At 30.5% G+C, this 21,064-nt stretch overlaps 1 protein-coding gene across 1 annotated transcript; it reads right to left on the bottom strand.

Moving 5' to 3' along the window:
• Window positions 1–8,619: 8,619 nt before the first annotated feature.
• On the bottom strand, window positions 8,620–17,492 carry LOC130797461 (FKBP12-interacting protein of 37 kDa). Its single transcript, XM_057660048.1, has 14 exons — window positions 17,315–17,492; window positions 17,183–17,225; window positions 17,021–17,085; window positions 15,603–15,670; window positions 15,471–15,507; window positions 14,453–14,540; window positions 14,278–14,342; window positions 14,124–14,201; window positions 12,485–12,532; window positions 12,271–12,324; window positions 11,571–11,732; window positions 10,793–10,862; window positions 10,059–10,114; window positions 8,620–9,325 (listed from the first exon to the last, which is right to left on the bottom strand). Exons 1-14 carry the CDS (start codon window positions 17,333–17,335, stop codon window positions 9,152–9,154), a joined length of 1,029 nt encoding a protein of 342 aa, XP_057516031.1. The 5' UTR covers window positions 17,336–17,492; the 3' UTR covers window positions 8,620–9,151.
• Between the last annotated feature and the right edge of the window lie 3,572 nt (window positions 17,493–21,064).

The following is a 21,064-nucleotide window of genomic DNA, read 5'->3' as shown; positions in this document are numbered from 1 at the left end:
TGGATTACTCTTATTTTACGATGTTGAATTTGTCTCATTTCTATTTTTAATTATAATCAACACTGTAACTTTAATTATCATTCACATTTCACATATATATAAATTTTTTTATTTTAATCTATATATTTCTCTTACTTTCTCGTAGAATATGCTTTTTTACTATTTTTATTTAATTTCTTTAATTTTATCTTATTTGTACTTTGGGCTATTTTACTAAGACAGAAAAAGTAATTATTTTAAGTAATAACTAAGTTAGTAGGGAGTATTATTTAACATTTGAACACTCAATTTTGTCCCCTTATAATCCTAAGATTGTATTCTCAAATATAATTAGTAAACATTACATTTGAGACAATAAACTTTAGTAAAGAAAGTCTATTCTAGAAAGCTACTAATAATTGTAGCATGACCAATTAATTAGTAAAATACTTAAAAAGGAATTGACTAATGGTTGGTGGGATGATGCATCCTTCACTCTTGGTGAGCTAATGATGAGTTGACATCAAAAACTACTTAGTTGTGAGTTTTTGGAGGAGTTGACATTCCACATTATTTGACATTTTAATGTTTAATTATGTATTAAGTCAAATTATATAATTAATTAGAGAAAAGAGGATGTCATTAATTAATACCCAAAAAGATAAGGAAACTTCGAATGAAAATCAAAAACAACAAGAATATCCATGCCACTACATGCGAGATAAAGTTAACGGGAGAGCATAATGGACGTGTGAGGACAAATAGTGAAGAATTAATGGATGACTGGATGTAAATAAGCAAAGAGTAATTGTTAGTTGTAGACGTAATTATTAGCTGTATGAGTAATTGAAAGGTGTAAACTAATAATTCTTGACAATAATTTGTCAAAATGTTAAAGTATTGTATTCGACAATGTTAAGCTATGAAAATATTAATTGAAGTGTGTTTTTAAAAGGTAATAGTAGTAAAATTTTTGCAAACGTTACATTAAAAGTTAGTATTGCATAATACTATGATAGTAGTGTTTTGACTCAAGTCAATTCCCTGCACAATCTAAAAAGTTATATTAAAGACGTATAATTTACTAATACTGTACATGTTTAAGTATTTTTGTGTGTAGGTTAGAGAGTAAATTCTTATTTGTATTATGTGTGTGGGCTGTAGAGTGAATTTTTATTAATTTCGTATTTAAAATTTGGATCGTTTAACTATTTTTGGATTGAAATGTCTTTGAATAGAGTATCAGAATTAGATTTCTAATAGCCATGTAAATTGATGCGGAAAGAACCTTAAATAGGTTATGTGACTCTTGCTTTAGAGCTCCTTAAAGAAAAAAAACTGCAACATTAGTTTTTATTTGAAAGAAAAGTTCATTAACTTAAATGAGGTGTGAAAATTATCTATCAATTATTGTGTAATTTAAATTTTTGGACATACAATTTCGTGAAAATAATTTAGTACATGCAATGTGAATCGAATCCAAATTTTATCTAAAAGCTGATATATATTATTTGCTTTAACTGAGAAAAGACTCAATTGTCCCATTTAAAACATCTTGTCTTATTAGATGTCTTTAAAATGACAAAACGTAAGAAAAAATGATTTGTGATTGGAGAAGGATGGGGACTTGACTTGGTAGACAAAGAACATGTTAGTAGAGTACTCTACTACTTATTATTGTATGGTCTTAATAATTCCATTGCTAAAGACATATTCCTACATTCTCTAGCTTATAATAATCTACATTGTATAAAACTTGAAAGGGACTAAACCATTAATACACTGGTAGATTTTCAAGTATTCATTCTTGCATTACCTCTCGATTTTAAAAAAAAATGGTCCTTTTAGAGCCCACAAAATCAGAATTTTCATGAGGTCGTCAAACTACGTGGGCAATGGGCATTCCCTTCTATGTTACGGGACCAAATTATAATAATTTATTTTTGTGACATTTATCGGTAAGACGGTTATAAAACAAAACATATATATATATACTAATAATTTATATTATTGAGCTATCTAGCCAATATATGAGACTCGTCTCATGGTGAGACCGTCTCATACGAAAATTTGTAAATTATAATAGTCTTTGTCTCTTTGAGTAATCTTACCACAAAAGAATACAATAATAAGGAATAATAGAGTAACTTGTATTTGACGGAGAATATTATGTGAATGCTTTTACGGGTATTACTTGAAATACAAGTTATAAAAATGAATTTTGATAATTAATATGACTATATTGTTGATATTATTAAGTTGTTTTCCTATTACAAGGTAAAAGAGAATTTTTTGCATGCAAGAGGAAAGTGTCACGGTCAAAATTAATTATTTTATAGGGATTCAATCTACCTCTGATTACAAGGATGTAAGGAAAAACCTTAATTGCTAGATCAATCAATAATTATAGTTGTTGTTCAATACATGTGAAATAAATAAATAAATAAATATTATGTTTGCGATCTAATATAGTTTTTGTATTTACAAATGGACAAAAAATGAAATAAAATACAACTTTGTATATTTTTTCATACATACACTCAAAATTAACTATATACATGTAGATGAAGTGTTACTTTCTAATCTTAAGAAACAATTTTCTTTTTTTTGTTTTTTATAATTTTGGAGAGTTATATGAAAATTAGAGAGCAAGACCATATGCAAACAGTTGGATAATTGTATTGTACGTATCTATAACATGAGTTTTACATGATCATCGTGCGAATAGCTAGTTCTATGGGCACATGATTTGTATATAAAAAATATAATGGGCCGAATTATTACTTTCGTTTACTAGATTCAAGTAATTAGGATATAGTTAGAGGTGTGGTCGGGTATCATCATGGGTTTTAAATATGATATTTTAAATTGTACGTGTTGATTTTAATTTATGTATTTATGTACGTGTTGACTCGTATGTCTTGACAATTTAATCGATTGAGTTTTTTTTTATATTTTTCATTAGCTTCTAATTAATTATTTTACCTTTTTAACAATTAAATTCCTTTAATTATCTCTCTAATTAACTTTGTTTTCCTAGTTTGACTTCTATTTACCCTTTAAATATTTGTCCTCAATTCAAGCGACCTTTAATTATGACTTGCAAAAATTAATTAATTAAAGACAATTTCACAAAGAACTAATTGATAATAAAACTGAAAGCGATTAAAATTAAAATACCAAAATAATGGAATTCTAAACCGTTGCTCATATAACTCTTATTATAGAGTTGAGCAGGATTTAAATGTTGCAAACCATGTGTATAACGAAGAATTGCTAATCAATGTCATTCAAAAAAATGTATATTATATTTAATTGGTGTAGTTAACCTAAGTTATTATCACATAATACTCCAACCTTCCGATAAAAACCCTCGTAGATGGAAAATAGTTATCGATTTACACGTCAATAATAAGAAGGCACATGAATTCATTTCAAAAACATAACAACATACGTCGCAATAAAATAACCATTTTTATTTACATGTTATTAATTTGCAAAGCATTAGTTATCAACTCGAATTTTTCCTCTTCAAATAAAGTAGGTCATATAGGCTTTCACCACGAAAACTTTAATTAATTTTTGAGTTCGGGATCAGTCTCATTATAAGAAAGGTCTATATAATTAGTTTATTTTTCTAATTATTTTCTATAAAATATTATAAGTGATAATTTTTTTATAAGTTACAAAAAATCATAAATATTTCAGCTTGTCTTGTATGTGACCTTTTATTATGAGATAAATCCATTTAATTAATTTATTTTTCTGATTAATCATTTTAAAATTATAAGTGATCACTTTAGCGCAATAAATATACATGAGTTAGCTCAATAATACATAGTCTTGACATGAGACCATCTAATTTAAGAATTTATATAAATGTTTTCTATCACAAGTTTGTGCTAGTACAATAAAATTAAAATGAAAACTAAATAAATGGACAAATTAATATTTGATTTAAATGAAAGGTACTTCTTCCAAATTCCAAATAAATAGGCAATCTATCAAATTAATCGAAGATGTCCTTAGAAACATGTTGATTGTATTCAAATTTCCATACAAAATGAGCTTTAAATATCAATCACCAATATGAATATCGAAAATAAACGTCAATAATAACAGTATTAGGTCCCAAATTTGTATCTATCACTAATATATGTTTGCCATTGGTTGTAGGTCTAGACTATGGACATCTAACTTGTTCAACTTGTTCATAATTAAGGATAGTGGTCCAAACAGTTGTAACTTGAAGTTCTCAAGGCTTCTTGCTGTCCGTTTTCTACTCTTCTCTTCCATGGAAATTATTACAACTATAAAATTAAACTTCACAAAAAAAATTTTAAATCAGTGGATAAACCATTTTATAGGAACGTATGTTCTTTCTTTCTAACTCTCTTTTATATTTACTCGAGTGATGTTCTTCTCTTCTAACCCTCTCTTACATTTACTCATTAACTCTAATGACGTTGTGGTTCACATGTCTCGAAACATAAAACACATAAAACCTATCTTAATACTGAATATTGATTCGAGTATGTAAGATCTTGAATATGTTAAACTTAATAGCCTTTTCATACCATATCACAACTTTTTCGAAATTTCAAATTTGAATATTATTTTATTTCATCATTCTAAATCATAACAATGATTACAACGTACTAAACTCATATAGTATACTACATATTATGACGCTACAACCTACAATCTATAGTTTAATTTTTTGATTGAGTTCATTTCTCAACATGATTGACAAAACAAACATACGATAAAATATCACAAACTTGAATATAATCTACTCCTTATTACAAGTGGTCGGAGTATGAGAATGATCTGTGCTACTACATGATCTACACTTCCAGTCTAAACGTGAAGAGAACATCCGCTTAAGTTTTTCAAAGTTGATTTGATCACATAGACATATATCGTCTACACTCCTATTTACCTTGTTTGAACTTTTCAAGTGCTACCATTTATTTATTATACCATCTTTAATTTATGGTTACATTCACTATATTTCTTTTTTATTTTTTTCCCTGAAAATGTATGTATGTCGTCTTCTCTTACATCATATGTCAATTGTCAATAAATTTGTGTGGTCGGTTGTTCAATATCATACATATTAACAAAAATCTTGGAAAATAACAAATGTCATTTTTAGGAAACCTCGACTTTGGATTTATTTTAGTGAATGATAGTTAATTAATTATTTGACCAGATTTACCAAATTTAGAATCTGACTTTTTTTTCAAAATTGAAACTAAATAAGGTAAAATGTTTATATAATCTATAATAGCAATTCTATATTTGACCTAGAATTTAATATCTTTGTTTAAATGAAAAGTTATGGATTCTATAAATAACTTTTTAACAAAATCAATATTTGAATTTTGCGTTAAAAAAGTCACGTATTTAATAAATTTAATCACAATAATATATATTTGTATTATTCTTTAATATTTTATTTTTATTTATTTATTTATAAATTCGTGTATTGCACGAGTTTCTATACTAGTATTATAATACATAATTTTAAATTATTTGTGGTCTTGTGGATTATATATTAATATAATATTAGAAATAGGTTGTGGTAAAATCTTTATAAATCTTGGTAGTGGAATAAAAAATTTAATAATTTACAAGGGATGAATGGAATTCTAACTTAATTTCTTCATATATGTGCATATTATTATAATTTCTTTATTATAATAGAGACGGTCTCATCGAGAGACGATCTTATAAATGGATAAAATAGTCCATCTAATACATATTATGAGGAAATAAGCTTTTTGTTTAAGGCCGTCTCACCAAGAATCAGTCTCTCACAAGAGTAGTTATTTTTTAATTTTTGAAATTGAAGAATGTTAAGGCAGCTTTACAACCCCTTACTTATCAGCTGGTCTTGGCCGAAACCGTCTCAAATTGAGACCAAGAGTGGGCCGGCCCAATTCGCACGTGTATCAATCTCACATGCTTTCTCTCGTTTTTCCATTTTTTTGGGCATTTTTCAATTTTCATATTTAATCTTAAAGATATCAATTTTGATCTTAAAAGATATCAATTTCAACTTAAAGTAAACTTTAAATAGATCAATTAACATAAAAAATTTCAATTTAACCTATTTGACTATTTGTGATCAATTTTGACGTTAAACGAATCAATTTCTACCTAAGTATGATTCGGTTTCACAATTTGAGAACGAAGTTAATAAAATGGTATTATTTACTATTCTATGGATGAATTTTAAACAATAAATGAATGATCAATAACACTATCAATAATAGTGTTAAAACATTGCACAATACAAGTACTTTTATTCAATGCAACATGATGGTTCTAATAGAACATAAGAGTACTTATACTCTTTAATCATCGATCAATAATAGTGATATTACTCCTCAACATGTTTATAGATATTTGTAAATAGTCTAAATTGAATATGTTAATAATTAAATTATGACACATAAATTGACAATTAATGTTTTATGATCTAACTCAATTTTGAATGTATAAGCTTCAATTATAGTTTCAAAATAAGTATTTCAATGTCTATAAAAATATTGTATAGGTTTTAGTTCAAATTAAATATTTAATAGTTAAATTATGACATATAATTTGACAATGATGTTTTATAATCTAACTTAATTTTGAACTTTTAATCTTCAATTATCGTTTTAATAATAAGTATTCAAATTGTATAGATTTATTGTATGGCATTTAGTTCAAATTTAGTATGTTAATAGTTTTATTGACCATTCATTTGTTGTTTGAAATTCATTTATAGAATGATTGAATAATACCATTTTATATAACTTTGTTATAAAATTGTGATATAGAACCATATTTAGGTAAAAATTGATCAGTTTAACGTCGAAAATGATTAGCTTAACGTCAAAATTGATCACTTATAGGTTCGAATTGAAATTTTTTACTTTAATTGATATGTTTAAGTATTACGTTTTACCTTGAAATTGATACCTTTAAGGTTAAAATTGATAATTGTCCAGAAAATAAAAAAAAACAAAGGAAAACGTGTGATGTTGTTACAAGCGCGAATTGGACCGGCCCACTATTAATCTCAATGAGACGGTCTCGTCCAAATTTTGGTGCTTACTTATTCCTACGTGACGATGAATGTTTGTAGCCTTGGACAGAACTAATCTCACAGCCCACAAGTCCAAAATTCTTTATTTGCTTACATGGCAATTGACATTTAGCTAGTCTCTTGAGAGACCATCTCTTTGACGTATCTCAAGCCCAGCCCGTTAAAGATTAATACTTACTTATCGTATTATTAATGTCTACTTACATTATCCTTAATGCTTACTTACTGTATTCTTAATGCCTACTTTCAACATCTTAAATGTCTACTTACATTTTTTTTAATACCTACTTGCAATATTTTAAAAAAATATAATGAACTGGTCCAATTAGAAGATAGTCTCTTAAAGAGACCGTCTCTCACAAGAATTTTTGATTGACATTTTGTGTTCATCCATCTTTTAAAATTTTAGTGTGTGAATATCCCTTAACCCCGATAACCATACTATGTTATATTAGATTTTCACTAATTTTTATGTACTTTTACTTTTAGACTCATACAAAATCTTCTATAATTTTACACTTTATCCTCAAACTCACTTTAAACTCATTTTTAATTTCATTCCAATATGAGTTGGCATGACGAAGGAAAAAATAATGACATTGTCCCTCCTCAACAGTCTTAGGATGAATCATTTATTTTTCAAGACTCAATTTTTTTTTTTTTTACTTCACCAATGATAATCTTGGACAAGAACTCCCTTAGAAGACTCTCCAAGACCTAGCATCGCTCTTACTCATTGTTTTTACAAAGTTACCAAACCAAGTAAATTAAGTATTATTAGCATTTCACATTCCTAATGCCTGCTTTGAAGACAACATGGGCCTTATGGCATGTAAGTAGTACTAGTATATACGAACAAAATTTGAAAAAAATAAGACAATTAAACAACTTATTTTTCAAAATAAGCTCCGTGAAAACTTAATTCTTAAAATAAGCGTCCGTACATCCAAGCCTAGCCTCGGGGATCATTCGCTGTTACTAACAGCGACTTAAAATATATATATATATATATATATATATATATATATATATATATATATATATATATATATATATATATATATATATATATATATATATATATATATATATATATATATGTATAAATTTTTTTTTTTAAGTGCTATTAGTAACAGCGACTTAATGCGTTTTAAGTTTTCAGTTCTCAGTTACTTCCTTATTCCAGCTGACAAGATGAAGGAGTTACCAGTTAACCTTAAAGTCGATGTTAGTAACATCGACTTTGGGCTTTTAATTTTTTTTTTCTCTTTCGCTGTTACTAACAACGACTCTTGCCAAACCTAGGTTTGGATATACGGACGCTTATTTTGGAAAATAAGTTTTCACGGAGCTTATTTTGGAAAATAAGTTGTTTAATTGTCTTATTTTTTTCAAATTTTCTATATACGAATGAATATACAATGAGCAAGAAAAGTGTATCAATCGAGTCTATGGCAAACATATCAAAAGTTATAAATTGTACAATTCAAATATTTGGTTTTGAATTTGAGGTCGGATATTCCTCTGTCCCATGAAAATTGCTACAATAGCTTTTTTATATAAAAAAAATTAATTAGTTGTAGCAATCTCAAATTCAATTAGAACCTCGATCCTAATCCACTAATAAAACTTTAAAAACAACAAAAAAGACAGCCAATTCTAGATCACTTTAACTTGTGCCTAAACCCGATATTAGAACAGACTGGATGGTGCTGTTGACGAACCTAATTCAAGGTCGGGCTCTGCAAATTGGCCCAAAACGACCTCTACCCATGACTCATGAGTCATGAGTGAAGAAGCTGTTTTGGTGGCATTAAATATACTAGCTTATTATTAGCTAGTAATCGAGTTTGTTAGTCTTCATTCCTGAATCAATACTATGAATTACGATCATGAAACGCATCGCTGGGTAGGTGAAAAAATCCCTCCCACCAAAAATTTAGCAATTGGCTGTGCTTTCTAAAACTAAGTTATTTCTTTGAAAGTCTAATGATGTCTACAAAGAACCAAATATGATAATGTACAGTACAACACATGAGTATATAACAGGTGACGGATCAATGATCGACTTCAAATCTGTTCAAGGTCAGTTTGTGGTACATCCTCAGCTTCAGTTGACACAGGCTCGTCTGTAACAATTGGAGCTGGATCGATTTTTTTGACTTCATTTCTTTTTTCCAGCTCAAGCTTCAATCTTTCAATTTCAGCATCCCGCTCTTCCAATTTGTCTTGTAAGATTACGACCTATGAAAAGAAAAAATAAAAACTATGTCTCAAGATCGAAGGTGTTGATTTCAGGTAAGCCAATGTCTAGGTCTTGTGTTCAATAAATGAAATGGCAGATAAAAGAGCTGAGTGCATAATACGATAGTATAACACAGTAATGGAAGTCATGTAGAGTATTTGCCAAGACCCTCTACAAATTTGCACAGTATAACAGTAATGGAAAGTGTAGAAGATGCCACGAAAAGACTGTGAACCCAAAATTTTAAAAGACAAGAAGCATCTTAACGTTTGCAGGAGATAATTTCAAAAACAATACTGGTCGTTAGAAGATGACATATATACCGTACCCATGCTGCAAATGAAAATACTGCCAGAGCCATGTTTACAGTTCCTCTATTAAAAGATTTTCTCAAATCAGCAGTCTGTTAAATCCCTACCATTTTTTACAGTTCAAGCTAAGTTGGTTCTTAAACGCTGAAAGTATGCACAGAGAACAAAAACAACTATTACATTTTGTAGTTCATTTAGCACACAGTTGATATAGATCATTAAAACTGATGCATATTCTTGTAAACACTTCCACCAAAACAATCCCACAGAAATTCAACTCAGCGAAATCAAGTAAAATATATTTAAGAAGTTCATGTAACAGAAAGATAAATAATGGTTTGCACATTTTATGATTTCGGAGGGGTCAATAGTTTATCAGCAGCTTCAAAATCAACAACACGCAGGAGAAAAGATAAATTACCATTTCATTAGATCTCTCAACATCACTTGTCAGCACCTCTATATTCTTACAAAGTCCTGCAAAATGGAAAACATTGGTTTATAATCAGTAACCTACCAGCAGATTGCTCATGTAGTCAAAACAAAAGCAAGACAAGAAGATGGGAACATCCTAGCAGTCAGCGGAAAATTATACCAGAGGCTTCAAACTTCAATTATAGATGGGAACACCTTTCTACAATACAAAACTATAAGACATAGGTGGAGGAAGGGTGTGGCAAAGTAAACAATGGCCCTCCCTCAAGCCCCAAATTACGTTGTACTCCCTTCTATTCTAATCAAATGTCTCAATTGATTTTGCACACTTGCCGATGCACTATTTCAATCATATATCTTTAATTGTGATGGGTTAAACATTATAAAAGTTGATATTAATAGAAGTTACATTAAGATGAATGAAATAAGATCTCATTTGATTATGTTTTAACTTATAGATAGATAATAAAATACAAACTAAGAGTGAAAGATGACTCGTAACTGCCCCAAGCCTGCCACTAATCTTTACTCTTGAAGACCACTTAATTTTTCCAGTATATCAGATTTTAGAAATATGCATTACATATTTAAAATTCTGAAGCATGATTATAATTTTGAAGAAGGTTATCAGCATCATACCCAAACACAAAAGCTGGTAAACATAAGAGAATACTGCAATCTGTATATTACATGAACCTGCGATTGAGTATAAGTACTAACCTTCAAACTGATTCCGGAGTTCTGCATTTCGAGACTTTTGCAAAGCAACTTTCATCGATAATTCATGCATCTGCAGAATAAGATCTCCCAAACATCAAAAAGATACCTATTTTGCGGAGGAATGCTTAGAACAAGACATTAAGAACACCATTTGGATTTCAATATTTCAACCATATACACAATGAAGGCGAGTGCGATGTATTATGTCCTCAAATTATCATGTGCTAAATGATCTACAAACTAGAGAGATATTTTGTGCATTTTGCCGTCTTATGTCCTTCTGACACCACTAGATTTTCACAACGCCTTCCATGGCACTCAAACGATCTCCCTTTTCAGCAGCTTTCATCTCCTCGCCACGGCAACAAAAGATTGGCTTCAGTCATCTTAGTTTATAAAGGAACTACTGAAAGCCATAATCATGAGTAGCTTCACCATGGTATGGTATGCAAGGAAGACCTCACTTTTGAGTTGGACTCAAATCTTTCAATCAATGAATGGTGTTTATTACGACCTGCATCGATTCATTTGTACTTGCATATTCATCGATCAGTTGCTTGCTATTTCAAACTATCCTATTCAATAACTTATATTTTATTACCACTAGATACTAAAGGATCTAATTCACACGGCATAATCACAACAAAAAGGGAGGAAACTTGATCCGCAACTCCTATTCTTGAAAGTACACTTAGCTAAAGTTATCCTTTTTCTTTTCAAATTCAATATTGATGTTAAAAATCAGACCAGAAATTGAAGCTAAGAAATAAATCTTCACCTTCCCCTCAGAAGCTTGATTGCCTATTTCCTCATTTTCCTCTTGCAAGGTCTTGCATTTTGCCATTAGCATCTTCCCCATCTTACTGTTTGGTGTAAAATTAACTGCATTAATGTTGTCCTGCAACTCTTTAACCTTTTTCTCCTTCTCCTCAACTAGATTCTAAAATCATCAAAACACAAAATCAAACAATTAAGAGGTTGCATGATGAACCACTACAATTCACAAGATAAGTCCTAAAACTAAGAATGGTTTATCAAAAAAAAAATACTGGGAATGCTCAATTTCTATAGTACCAGGCAAATATAATTCATGAAAGCAAGTGTAAAGCATGTGCATTGCTAACTCTTGGCAAGTTGATCCAACAATTGGTACAAATTTAAAGATGAAATTGTGGAAAAAAAATAGTTTCTTTGGTAAATAATATTCAATAGCCAAGAGGAGATTTAAGAAATAGTCAGATTTGAAATGTAGTAGTCTCAGAATTATTTACAAGATAAATTGCTTTTTTAGGCAGCTTACATGATTCATTTTTCTTAGGAGTTAAAACTAAATCAAGCATATTAAAAATGCATCTATAAATACAAATGAATATCATAGTTCTCATACTCAATGGGTCTCAAAAGTGATAACAAAAAAAGTTGTGCAGCGACAGTAGGCATCCATTGGATCAAACATAGATGGGTAACGAAAAACAAACCTTTAAACGTGAAAATTCTTCATGTATTGCAGGATCTAGCAATAACTTCCTAGTCTGTCAAGCAACCACAACAAGAAATAAGCCATAGGGAGGAAACATTAAGTATAGCAGAAGAGAACTTTAAAGAAAACAATATCAGCCAACTAAACAAATTTAAGTCCATATTGAGAAAGAGAGAGAGAGAGAGAGAGAGTTAAGCCACTATCATTGATACCTGCAAAGACTGGGGCTTCAGTTGTGCTCTTAGTTCTCGAATTGCTGCCTTCAGTCAGAAATTAGCGTGGATTAGAATCACCAGCTGATAAAGCATAAAAATTAAAGAAACCGAAATGTGATAGAGTGCACTTGTATCTCTATGAACCTCAAGAATACAATTATCATATAATAATATTAATTAAAGTTCAATTCTAGGACAATCGAAGTTGCAAGCTGCTCTGATGGGGCACTCTCCTGGAGCAAGTTATGGGTCAAATTGAAATGTCAAATGTACACACCCATTACCCAATGTAATCACAAAGATTCCCCAGCCTTCCAACAATGTCTCAAATAAACCTTCTATTAATCTATCCTATAATCTATCCTACAACTTACAGGCAAAACAGTGTAATATAGTTCAATGAGACAATTACCCGATTAAAATCTTATTCAAGCTTAGGATCAAGGATAGATGTCAATAAGATATTTGATTTTGAAAGACTATATACATCACATACTCTGCTCAAAATAGATCAACAAATTTTGTTATGTCGCAATTATATACTGTGCTCATCATTTTTTCCTAGTTATACTTTTTCTAACATTTGCAGGCAACAATTGCACACGATGACATGAAAAGTTGGATGTTATCTGACGTTTACACCAACAAAAGCTGATAGCTCTAATCTCATTTCCCACTCGTTCTTCATATGTGATTATTTTGCACTGAATTTAAACACAAAGAAAAAAATTGTGTCAAAAGCCTTCCCTGGTCATATTGATAATTTAGATCATAGTGAACCAAGTTATAATTTCTTCAAAAGCAGGCTCCTATAGACTATTAGAGCCAAAAAAGACATGGACACTTCCAATTGAATGCTCCATAGTTATCCGAGTTGGACACTGGGGCACGTACTTAGACTCCAAAGTACGTACAGTTGTATTTCATAATTCAAACCAAGGAAATGATTACAAACAAGCTCCAAGATGAGCGAGAATAGATGAATGATTCCGGAAATCCCAGCATTAATTAAAAAAAAGAGGGTAAAGCAAAAAGATTCCAACACTTATATAGTAATACTTGATACAAAATACTTCACGTTTTTCTGTTTTCCAATCATATTTGTGCAACATTGAGTTTTCCCATCCTTCCTAAAACTGGCTAAAAGGATAAAACAGACCATTCATAAGCAAAGCAAAGGTCCACTGTTTGGTATCCCAAAGGAAAGAACAAACAAAATAGAACATTAAACCACACATAGAAAGAAAGTTGTTCAATCATTCATAACATAAACATATAGGTTCATTGAGCTCTAAGGTGATGTCCAATCCAACTCCAAATCTCTTAAACATGCAAACATCAACGATCATCACTCTACCACTTAGGATAATTTGCCCTTACTTGATAAGTAGTAATGCATTTTTCTTATATTATCAAGAGCATAACACACATTTTGATAAGCCACATTGCCAAAACAACCTTTGAAAGCTTAAAATTATAAAAAATAAGGGCAAGAGAGTGTAGCAAGTTTAACACTTAAAAGCTACTTACAATTCCAACCAAAAATAACTTTTGAACCTAACTAAGAGCTGCAACTATAATTTGTAGTCATAATTCTAGAGGTGAAAAACACAAGGGTGAAGGGATATAATCATACTTTCAATTCAGCTACTTCTTGTTCCCGCTTGGCAAATGTGACAATGAATGCAGCTTCTTTTTTTTTTGCTTTTTCTAGCTGATTAAAACACAAAAAATAGTTTGACATTCAGAAAGGGAGCTTATAAGAATGAGATAGAGAAGCAAAGATAAACCTGCTCTTTAAGAGACTTCTCTGACGATCTTAAGGTTCGGATATAGTTAACCACCAATTTAGGTTCTACAACACAGGAAATTCATAGGATGAACCACAAACAGTTGCTCCAAGATATTAAAACCAAAAGGGGTGAAAAAATAGCAGAAGAACAAAGTACAAACTACAAAACTAACCTGGAGTTGTAGCTGGTGATATAAAAGACTCATTTTGAAATGAAGAATGCCATTTCTGAATTTCAGATTTTGAAGATTCCAGCTCCGTCTAAACATAGAAGCAACCAAAAGCTCAATGAACATTAAAAAGCCAGAAGGTTATTAGCAAAACTTGAACAAACAAAAATGGCCAAAGTCACTAGTTCATTTCTTTCATGCCAACCTTGTGCAGATGAGGAAAACCAATGACAGGTTTAGTCAATAAAAACAGCAACATAACACCATTAGACAAACATTACACTAAACACATCAATAGATTAATATCCTCATACATTCACTTGAAAGGATAATTATTTTTTTGCCTTTTCAAGCAAGCAAGCACCCATAACAACAACCACATTCATCAGAAGTCAAATATGAATATGAAATGCTCTCCCATCATCTATGAACTCAGAAACAATATTATACGTAATCATTTAAACAAATGAAACCTAATTACTCCTCACATAACTTTTGTACAAGTTAACACGTAGAGAACTCCAGCGTAGACAAATGACTATATACACATTGTACATTATAATCCAATAACGAGGCAAATGACCTTGAGTCTTTTATAATTTCCTCGTAAAACCCTACAGGATTTCAGCATTATAAATTCTTTCTGCATTGATTTAGTACACTTAATAGCTATAGACAAGAAAACTACAAAACCTAGAATTTCACTTGTCTCTAAAAAAGTTTCAAAACACCTCATAAACACCTTGACAAGTGAAGCTTAGAAGAACCAAGAAGACAGGAATGAGATGTAAACAGCAAGATACTTGATTACATTTGTAAATTAAGCATCTATATAAACCATTATAACAAGTTTAGGCCGCAACATGAGATGTATAATCTAAGTGTTGTATACCCTCAACACTTCTACCTTATAATTATGATATACTATGTATCCAGTTAAAACTGTCCAGTGTTGACAAATGAGAAACGAACCGTTCTAGAAAGAAAAAGAAGATCAAGAAAAGCTGAACAGAATGCGTACTTCATATTTTGCTAGCTCATCCTTGCAGTTCTGAAGACTGGAAAAAAGCATACCAAGTAGATAGTATTAAAGTACTGAAACTAAAAAGATGTAAAAAAAATGGAGAAAAAAATATTTTCACAGCCTACATACCTTTCCCGAAGGGACAATATCATTCCTGTTGCTACCCCAGGAGCTGTCTCTTCCAACTTAGCATTTACCTAATTCATACACAAAATAAAGTTATATACATCATACAATCATGTATGAGTGGCCATACTTAAAACAAAATATAAATGCACCTTTAAATTCCCAACAGATAGGCAGATCCACAATGTTGTAAACACGTTAGAAAAGACATTCTAGTAAATATTAACACGTGAATGAAATATGAACATCAATAGTTCGATAAGATTTCTGTACCTATGAAAATGCATTGCTTTTCCATTTTAGCTATCCCACTTTGCACCCTTTCTCTTTCTTTTGGCAATACTTTCACTCCTTTCCATTGGTCTCATCCACAAAATTATTCTCTCTCTAAATCTCAATCACTCATTTATCCCATCCACTTGTATATTGTTACTCCAACGACAAATTAATATTCACACTCCAAAAGATAGGTGCTAATTCATAGGCACATAGGGAGTAGTCTTCATAGATTATCAATCCTATTACATTGTACTTTTCACTAAATATCATGTAAAACTCACAAGAAAATCAATGTTCCACTAAGATCACATCTCTAACTCATAGACACCTACAAGGTTGAATCGCATCTATGTAAGTCAAGTCCACTACAAGTTAAGATTGAATAAGTTCAGTTCAATTCACATCAATTCAAGTGAAGATGGCTTCTAAAAAGTTGGGTTAAGTTCATTCAATTCAAATTTTGTCCATCACTTTCATCCTCACATTCTAACTATTAAATAAGCTCCAATAAGTTGAGCTCAGTTCAGTAAAAATATGTTGGTATGTCAGACTGTAAATCATGCAACTTGGAATTATACCAAAACCTAGCAAGATAAGCCTATACAAAAGATGTTGTCTGAGACATGGGAGAAGATGAATCAAGTTTGGCGTGATCCAGTGGCCAAACGCCAAATCGGCGTTTGGTGGAATCAGGTGGAGACCAGTCTATGTTAGTAGCTGAAATCAGCGAATTTTCTGAACCAAAGTCAAGTTGGCTTTTCCGGGCTTGTGGAAAAAGTTGAGTCCGCTTTTAGGGCTGACTGAATGTTCAGTTTCACGAAGCTAATGCCAAGTCGGCGTTTCTTAATCAGGGGAAACGCTGACTCGGTTTATTGTGCGTGCTGACAGTTTTTCGTTTTCTTTGAGCCGGGCTTTGTGTTCAATTTAACCTAATTTCTCAGTGCCCCTGGACGTAGCTATCGCATTGACAGTGAAACGTGTTCTTTATGGTTTTGTTTTAAATTTGTTTTTGGTAATTGCTTCCCATGTCCGCACAACTAAAGATAATAAGCAACGACGAAAAATTTACTTACCCTAAGGTAAAGGAAGTGCTCAATTCAAAAAGTTCTAGACTTTCAACAATCAAGTACAACTAAAATTACCTTTTTTGCAGACCCAAATATATCATCCTCATCATCATCAAGCTCCCCAAAACTCCGTTTACTAACTAAATTTCACCGAAACAAAACAAAGTCATCCAAAATTAACTCAAACCTCCAAATCAAATTGCATTATATAAAAAATGATCACGAATTAACACAAACCTGAGCGCCGATTTTCGGCAAAATCTCCACCGAAATCATCATCCTGGAAACACAAATTTCACGAAAACATTTAATTCAAAAGTAGAAGAAATACTGATTCAGAAAAATCAAAGAAAAGATAGAATGGAGTACATCATCGAGATGTGAAGCCATTGATGAAAATTAAAACCCTAGCGAAAATCTTTGCGAAGAGTAATAGAGAGATTTGAAGTTGTTCTTGCTGCCAAGAAGACAGAAACAGCAACAGATATTACAAAACACCGGATGTTGTTATTTTTGGAATCGAAGTGTCAATGAAGTGGGCTTGAGCCCAAATACGCTTTCAATGCAAAATTTGAAATACATAAGATAAAAAATAAAAAAAATTAATAAAATAAACTAAGTTTAAAACTTATTCTAAAAGTAAGTGTGAAATTCTCAAATCTGAAGTTTGGGACTGTTCGCAGTTAGTAACTGCGAATAGATCAAAAAAAGAAAAAATAATTGTTCGCAGTTACTAACCGTGAACAGCTATTTTGACCTGTTTTTGTGCAGCTGCGAACACGTCAAAATAGGTCAAATAGATGTTCACAGTTAGTAACTGCGAACAACCCCAAACCTCAGATTTGGAAATTTCACGCTTACTAACTGCGAACAACCCCAAACCTCAGATTTGGAAATTTCACGCTTACTTTTGGAATAAGTTTAAAACTTAGTTTCTTTGTTAACTTTTTTATTTTTTCCTCTTATGTATTTCAAATTTTCCTTTCAATGACCCAAAATTCTAAAGTCATCCTACTTTGAACAACTCGTCCATCACAAAATGTTGTAAAAGACCTTCTTTTAAAGAGAAGATCTTCAATTGAACCGGCTTACTAGATTTTTTAAAAATATAAAAATGGAAAATATAGTGTAACTGCACGCTTATTCGATAGGTTTTAGGATACCTTAAGTAGACATTTAGGATACGTCAAGTAGGGGTTTACAATACGTCAAGTAGGTGTTTTTAACATGTTCAAGTTGTCAAGTAGGTGTTATGTGATGTAGAGCTGGAAAAAGCTGACCCGACTTGCTAATCTGATCTAAAACCGACCCGAAATTACCGGGTTTGGGTTTAGATATTTGACCCAATTAATTAAATGGGTCAACCCGACCTGATCTGTTTATTAAATGGGTTAGGTTCATGTTGAATATTTAAACCCGAAAAAAACCTGTTTAACCCATTTATTAAATAGGTCAGTCAAGTCAGGTCGACCCATATTATCTGATATTAACCCATTAATATTTAACCTTAAACTTCATATAACTTTGACATAAAAAATATATAAAAAAAGCTAAATACTTAAATAGGCCGCCACATACAAAATAATATTTTGAAAATATAAAAAAAGCTAAATAGGCCCAAGGCCAAAACTAAAAAACCCAAACTTTTTACTTCTTCAGTTCTTCTTCTTCTCTCTGCGCCTGCAGCTCTGCCTTCTTCTCTCTTCTTACTTCTTAGTTCTTAACTTCTTACTACCATTTTCCTCCTGAATTTATCACTACCTCAAGTCCTCGATGCCAAAAGCCAAGGTAAGAATTATTTCTTTTTCTCATTCTTTTATTTTTGTAGTTCGATTTTTTTTTTCATGTTCAATTTTTTCGATCCTTTTTGTGTTCAATTTAACTGTTCATTGCCCTTACTACTATATTCATTGTTGTTACTGCCATCTTTAATTCTTCATAATAATTTTTGTGTTCGATTTTTTTGTCTTTTTTTCTATTATTTTGTGTTCGATTTTTTGTGTTTGTCTTATTGCCATCTTTAATTATTTTTTTTTACTAATGATAGTTGAACTTTGAAGCATGTATAAGGGATCAAATGACATGAAATATATGGGTTCAACGACTAGAAAAAACCGAATAAAATCAAACAAAAAAAAGCATGTTAAATGGGTATTTAACAGGTTGACCAGACCTGCTACAGTTCAGGTTGGGGTTTTAATTTTTGACCCATTTAATTAAACAGGTCAGGTTTAGGTTAAGGGTCTATTAACCCATTTATATATGATCCGAACCTGAAAATGACCCAACCCAATCTGATTGACACCCCTAATGTGATGTAGGTGTTTATGTTATTTTGCTGTAAGGGTTTAGGTTATATGCTGTAGATGTTTAGGTTATTTGTTGTAGGTGTTAATTGTTATGTGTTGTAAGTATTTTTGTTATGTCCCGTAGATGTTTAGGTTATTTGTTGTGAGTATTTATGCTATGTGTTTTAAAAGTTTATATTATTTGCTGTGGATTTTTAAGTTATTTGATGTATGAGTTTATGTTATGTGTTATACGTGTTTATATTTGTACTTCAGTTTGCAAAAATACTTGCTATAACTAGTTAAAAATGCTTACCTTAGTATGCAAAAATACATACAAAAACTAGTTGTAAATTCCTACTAAAACTAATTTTAAATATACTAAAAATTATAGTAGGTCTTTTGTAAAATGTGCGTGCGTAGTAAGTGTTTTGTAAATTGGGCTGAGCTTTTAGAGCCGTTTCTCAAAGAGATAACCTCTTAAGAGACCTACTGCGCTCTTGCATAGACCGTCAAACGGGAGACAGATTCATACAAGTAATTCAAATTTAAAAATAAATACTTTAATTTCAAAGTATCAATTTAAACTTTTAAATTGATATGTTAAACGTTAAACAATTAAAAGTTGTATTTTAAGTACAAAAATAATTGTTTAAACATTAGATAATTATAATTTATAGCAGATTTCTTAATACTTTCTTCGCCCCTGAAATTCATCATTATCATTAGTTATTTCAGTCTATTCAATTTCTTTTTGAATTTTTTTATTCTATTCAATTTAAATTGCATCAATTCTAAATTTGAACAATAACCCATATAACATTTTTTTTAATTTCATCAAAATATTTTAATTCACTTAATTTCATCTATACAATATAATCTCTCTCTTCACTTATTACTAAAATATTTATATTTTCCTTGAAAATACTTCATTTTTTCTAGACATAGTAGTACAAACTAATTGCGAACTACTCCCTTTACTATATTTGGAAGATCCTACAGATATACCAACCCGTTTGATAAATCAATGTTATTTCTATCACATCTTTATAGATGGATTAATCAAAGAGTATTAGGTGGCATAATCTTATTATAGATAAAAATCAGATATGCTGGCGTATTAGGTGGTCACAACTATACACCGACCTAAACAAAGACACAAATCCCTTTATCTACGTCCTAATTACTTAATTAGGCAATCCCCACAAGCCACAATGTCACAACTATTTAATTATCGGTTTACCCCTTTTACATTTAATTTAGTAATTAGGACTATTAGATTTTATAAAATATATCACTAATTAGTTTGCATTAATCATCCTTTTTAATTAGGTATACTTATTTATTATCTGGTTAATCACTTAATGCACAAATCACATGTGTTATTATGATTAGTAAAATATTATTGTCCTAAATATGAATAACGTATGTGATGAAGTCATGAGTTTCGACTTAGCATTATCTAAGAGTTGATTGATTTGCAATACGCATAGAATGCTTTTAATATTAAAATTATTGTATAAGATGATCAAATAAATTTATATAATTAATTTATTTTTAATTGATTACTTAAAGACCTATAATTGACTAATTTAAAATTATAAATAATTACTCGAGATTATAAAAAATAATCACTATAAAATTATAAATGATCACTTTAATTAAATTATAAACGATCATGTCAAAAGAGTAAATGTATATTGGATAAATCCAATAAAAACAATATCACGTCTCATTGGAGGACTTGTGAGAAGATTATTAGTGGCGGAAGAAAGTGATGTTAATGGATCTTTGGCTCTTTACCATCAAATCATTCATTTAACATAATAAA

This window comes from Amaranthus tricolor, chromosome 13 (genome assembly GCF_026212465.1).
Source record: "Amaranthus tricolor cultivar Red isolate AtriRed21 chromosome 13, ASM2621246v1, whole genome shotgun sequence".
Taxonomy (NCBI): Eukaryota; Viridiplantae; Streptophyta; class Magnoliopsida; order Caryophyllales; family Amaranthaceae; genus Amaranthus; species Amaranthus tricolor.
Note: the sequence above shows the minus strand (reverse complement) of the source record. Positions and strands in the feature narration are given on the sequence as shown.

What these genes read in the sequence shown, in the direction of transcription:
- LOC130797461 (XM_057660048.1), bottom strand. Translation starts at nt 17,335, where the DNA reads ATGGCTTCACATCTCGATGAT. An exon ending in TATTTGGGTCTGCAAAAAAG is followed by an intron (nt 15,671 to 17,020) that starts GTAATTTTAGTT and finishes TGTATGAATTAG; the next exon opens with GTAAATGCTAAGTTGGAAGA. An exon ending in TGAAGCCCCAGTCTTTGCAG is followed by an intron (nt 12,325 to 12,484) that starts GTATCAATGATA and finishes GTTGCTTGACAG; the next exon opens with ACTAGGAAGTTATTGCTAGA.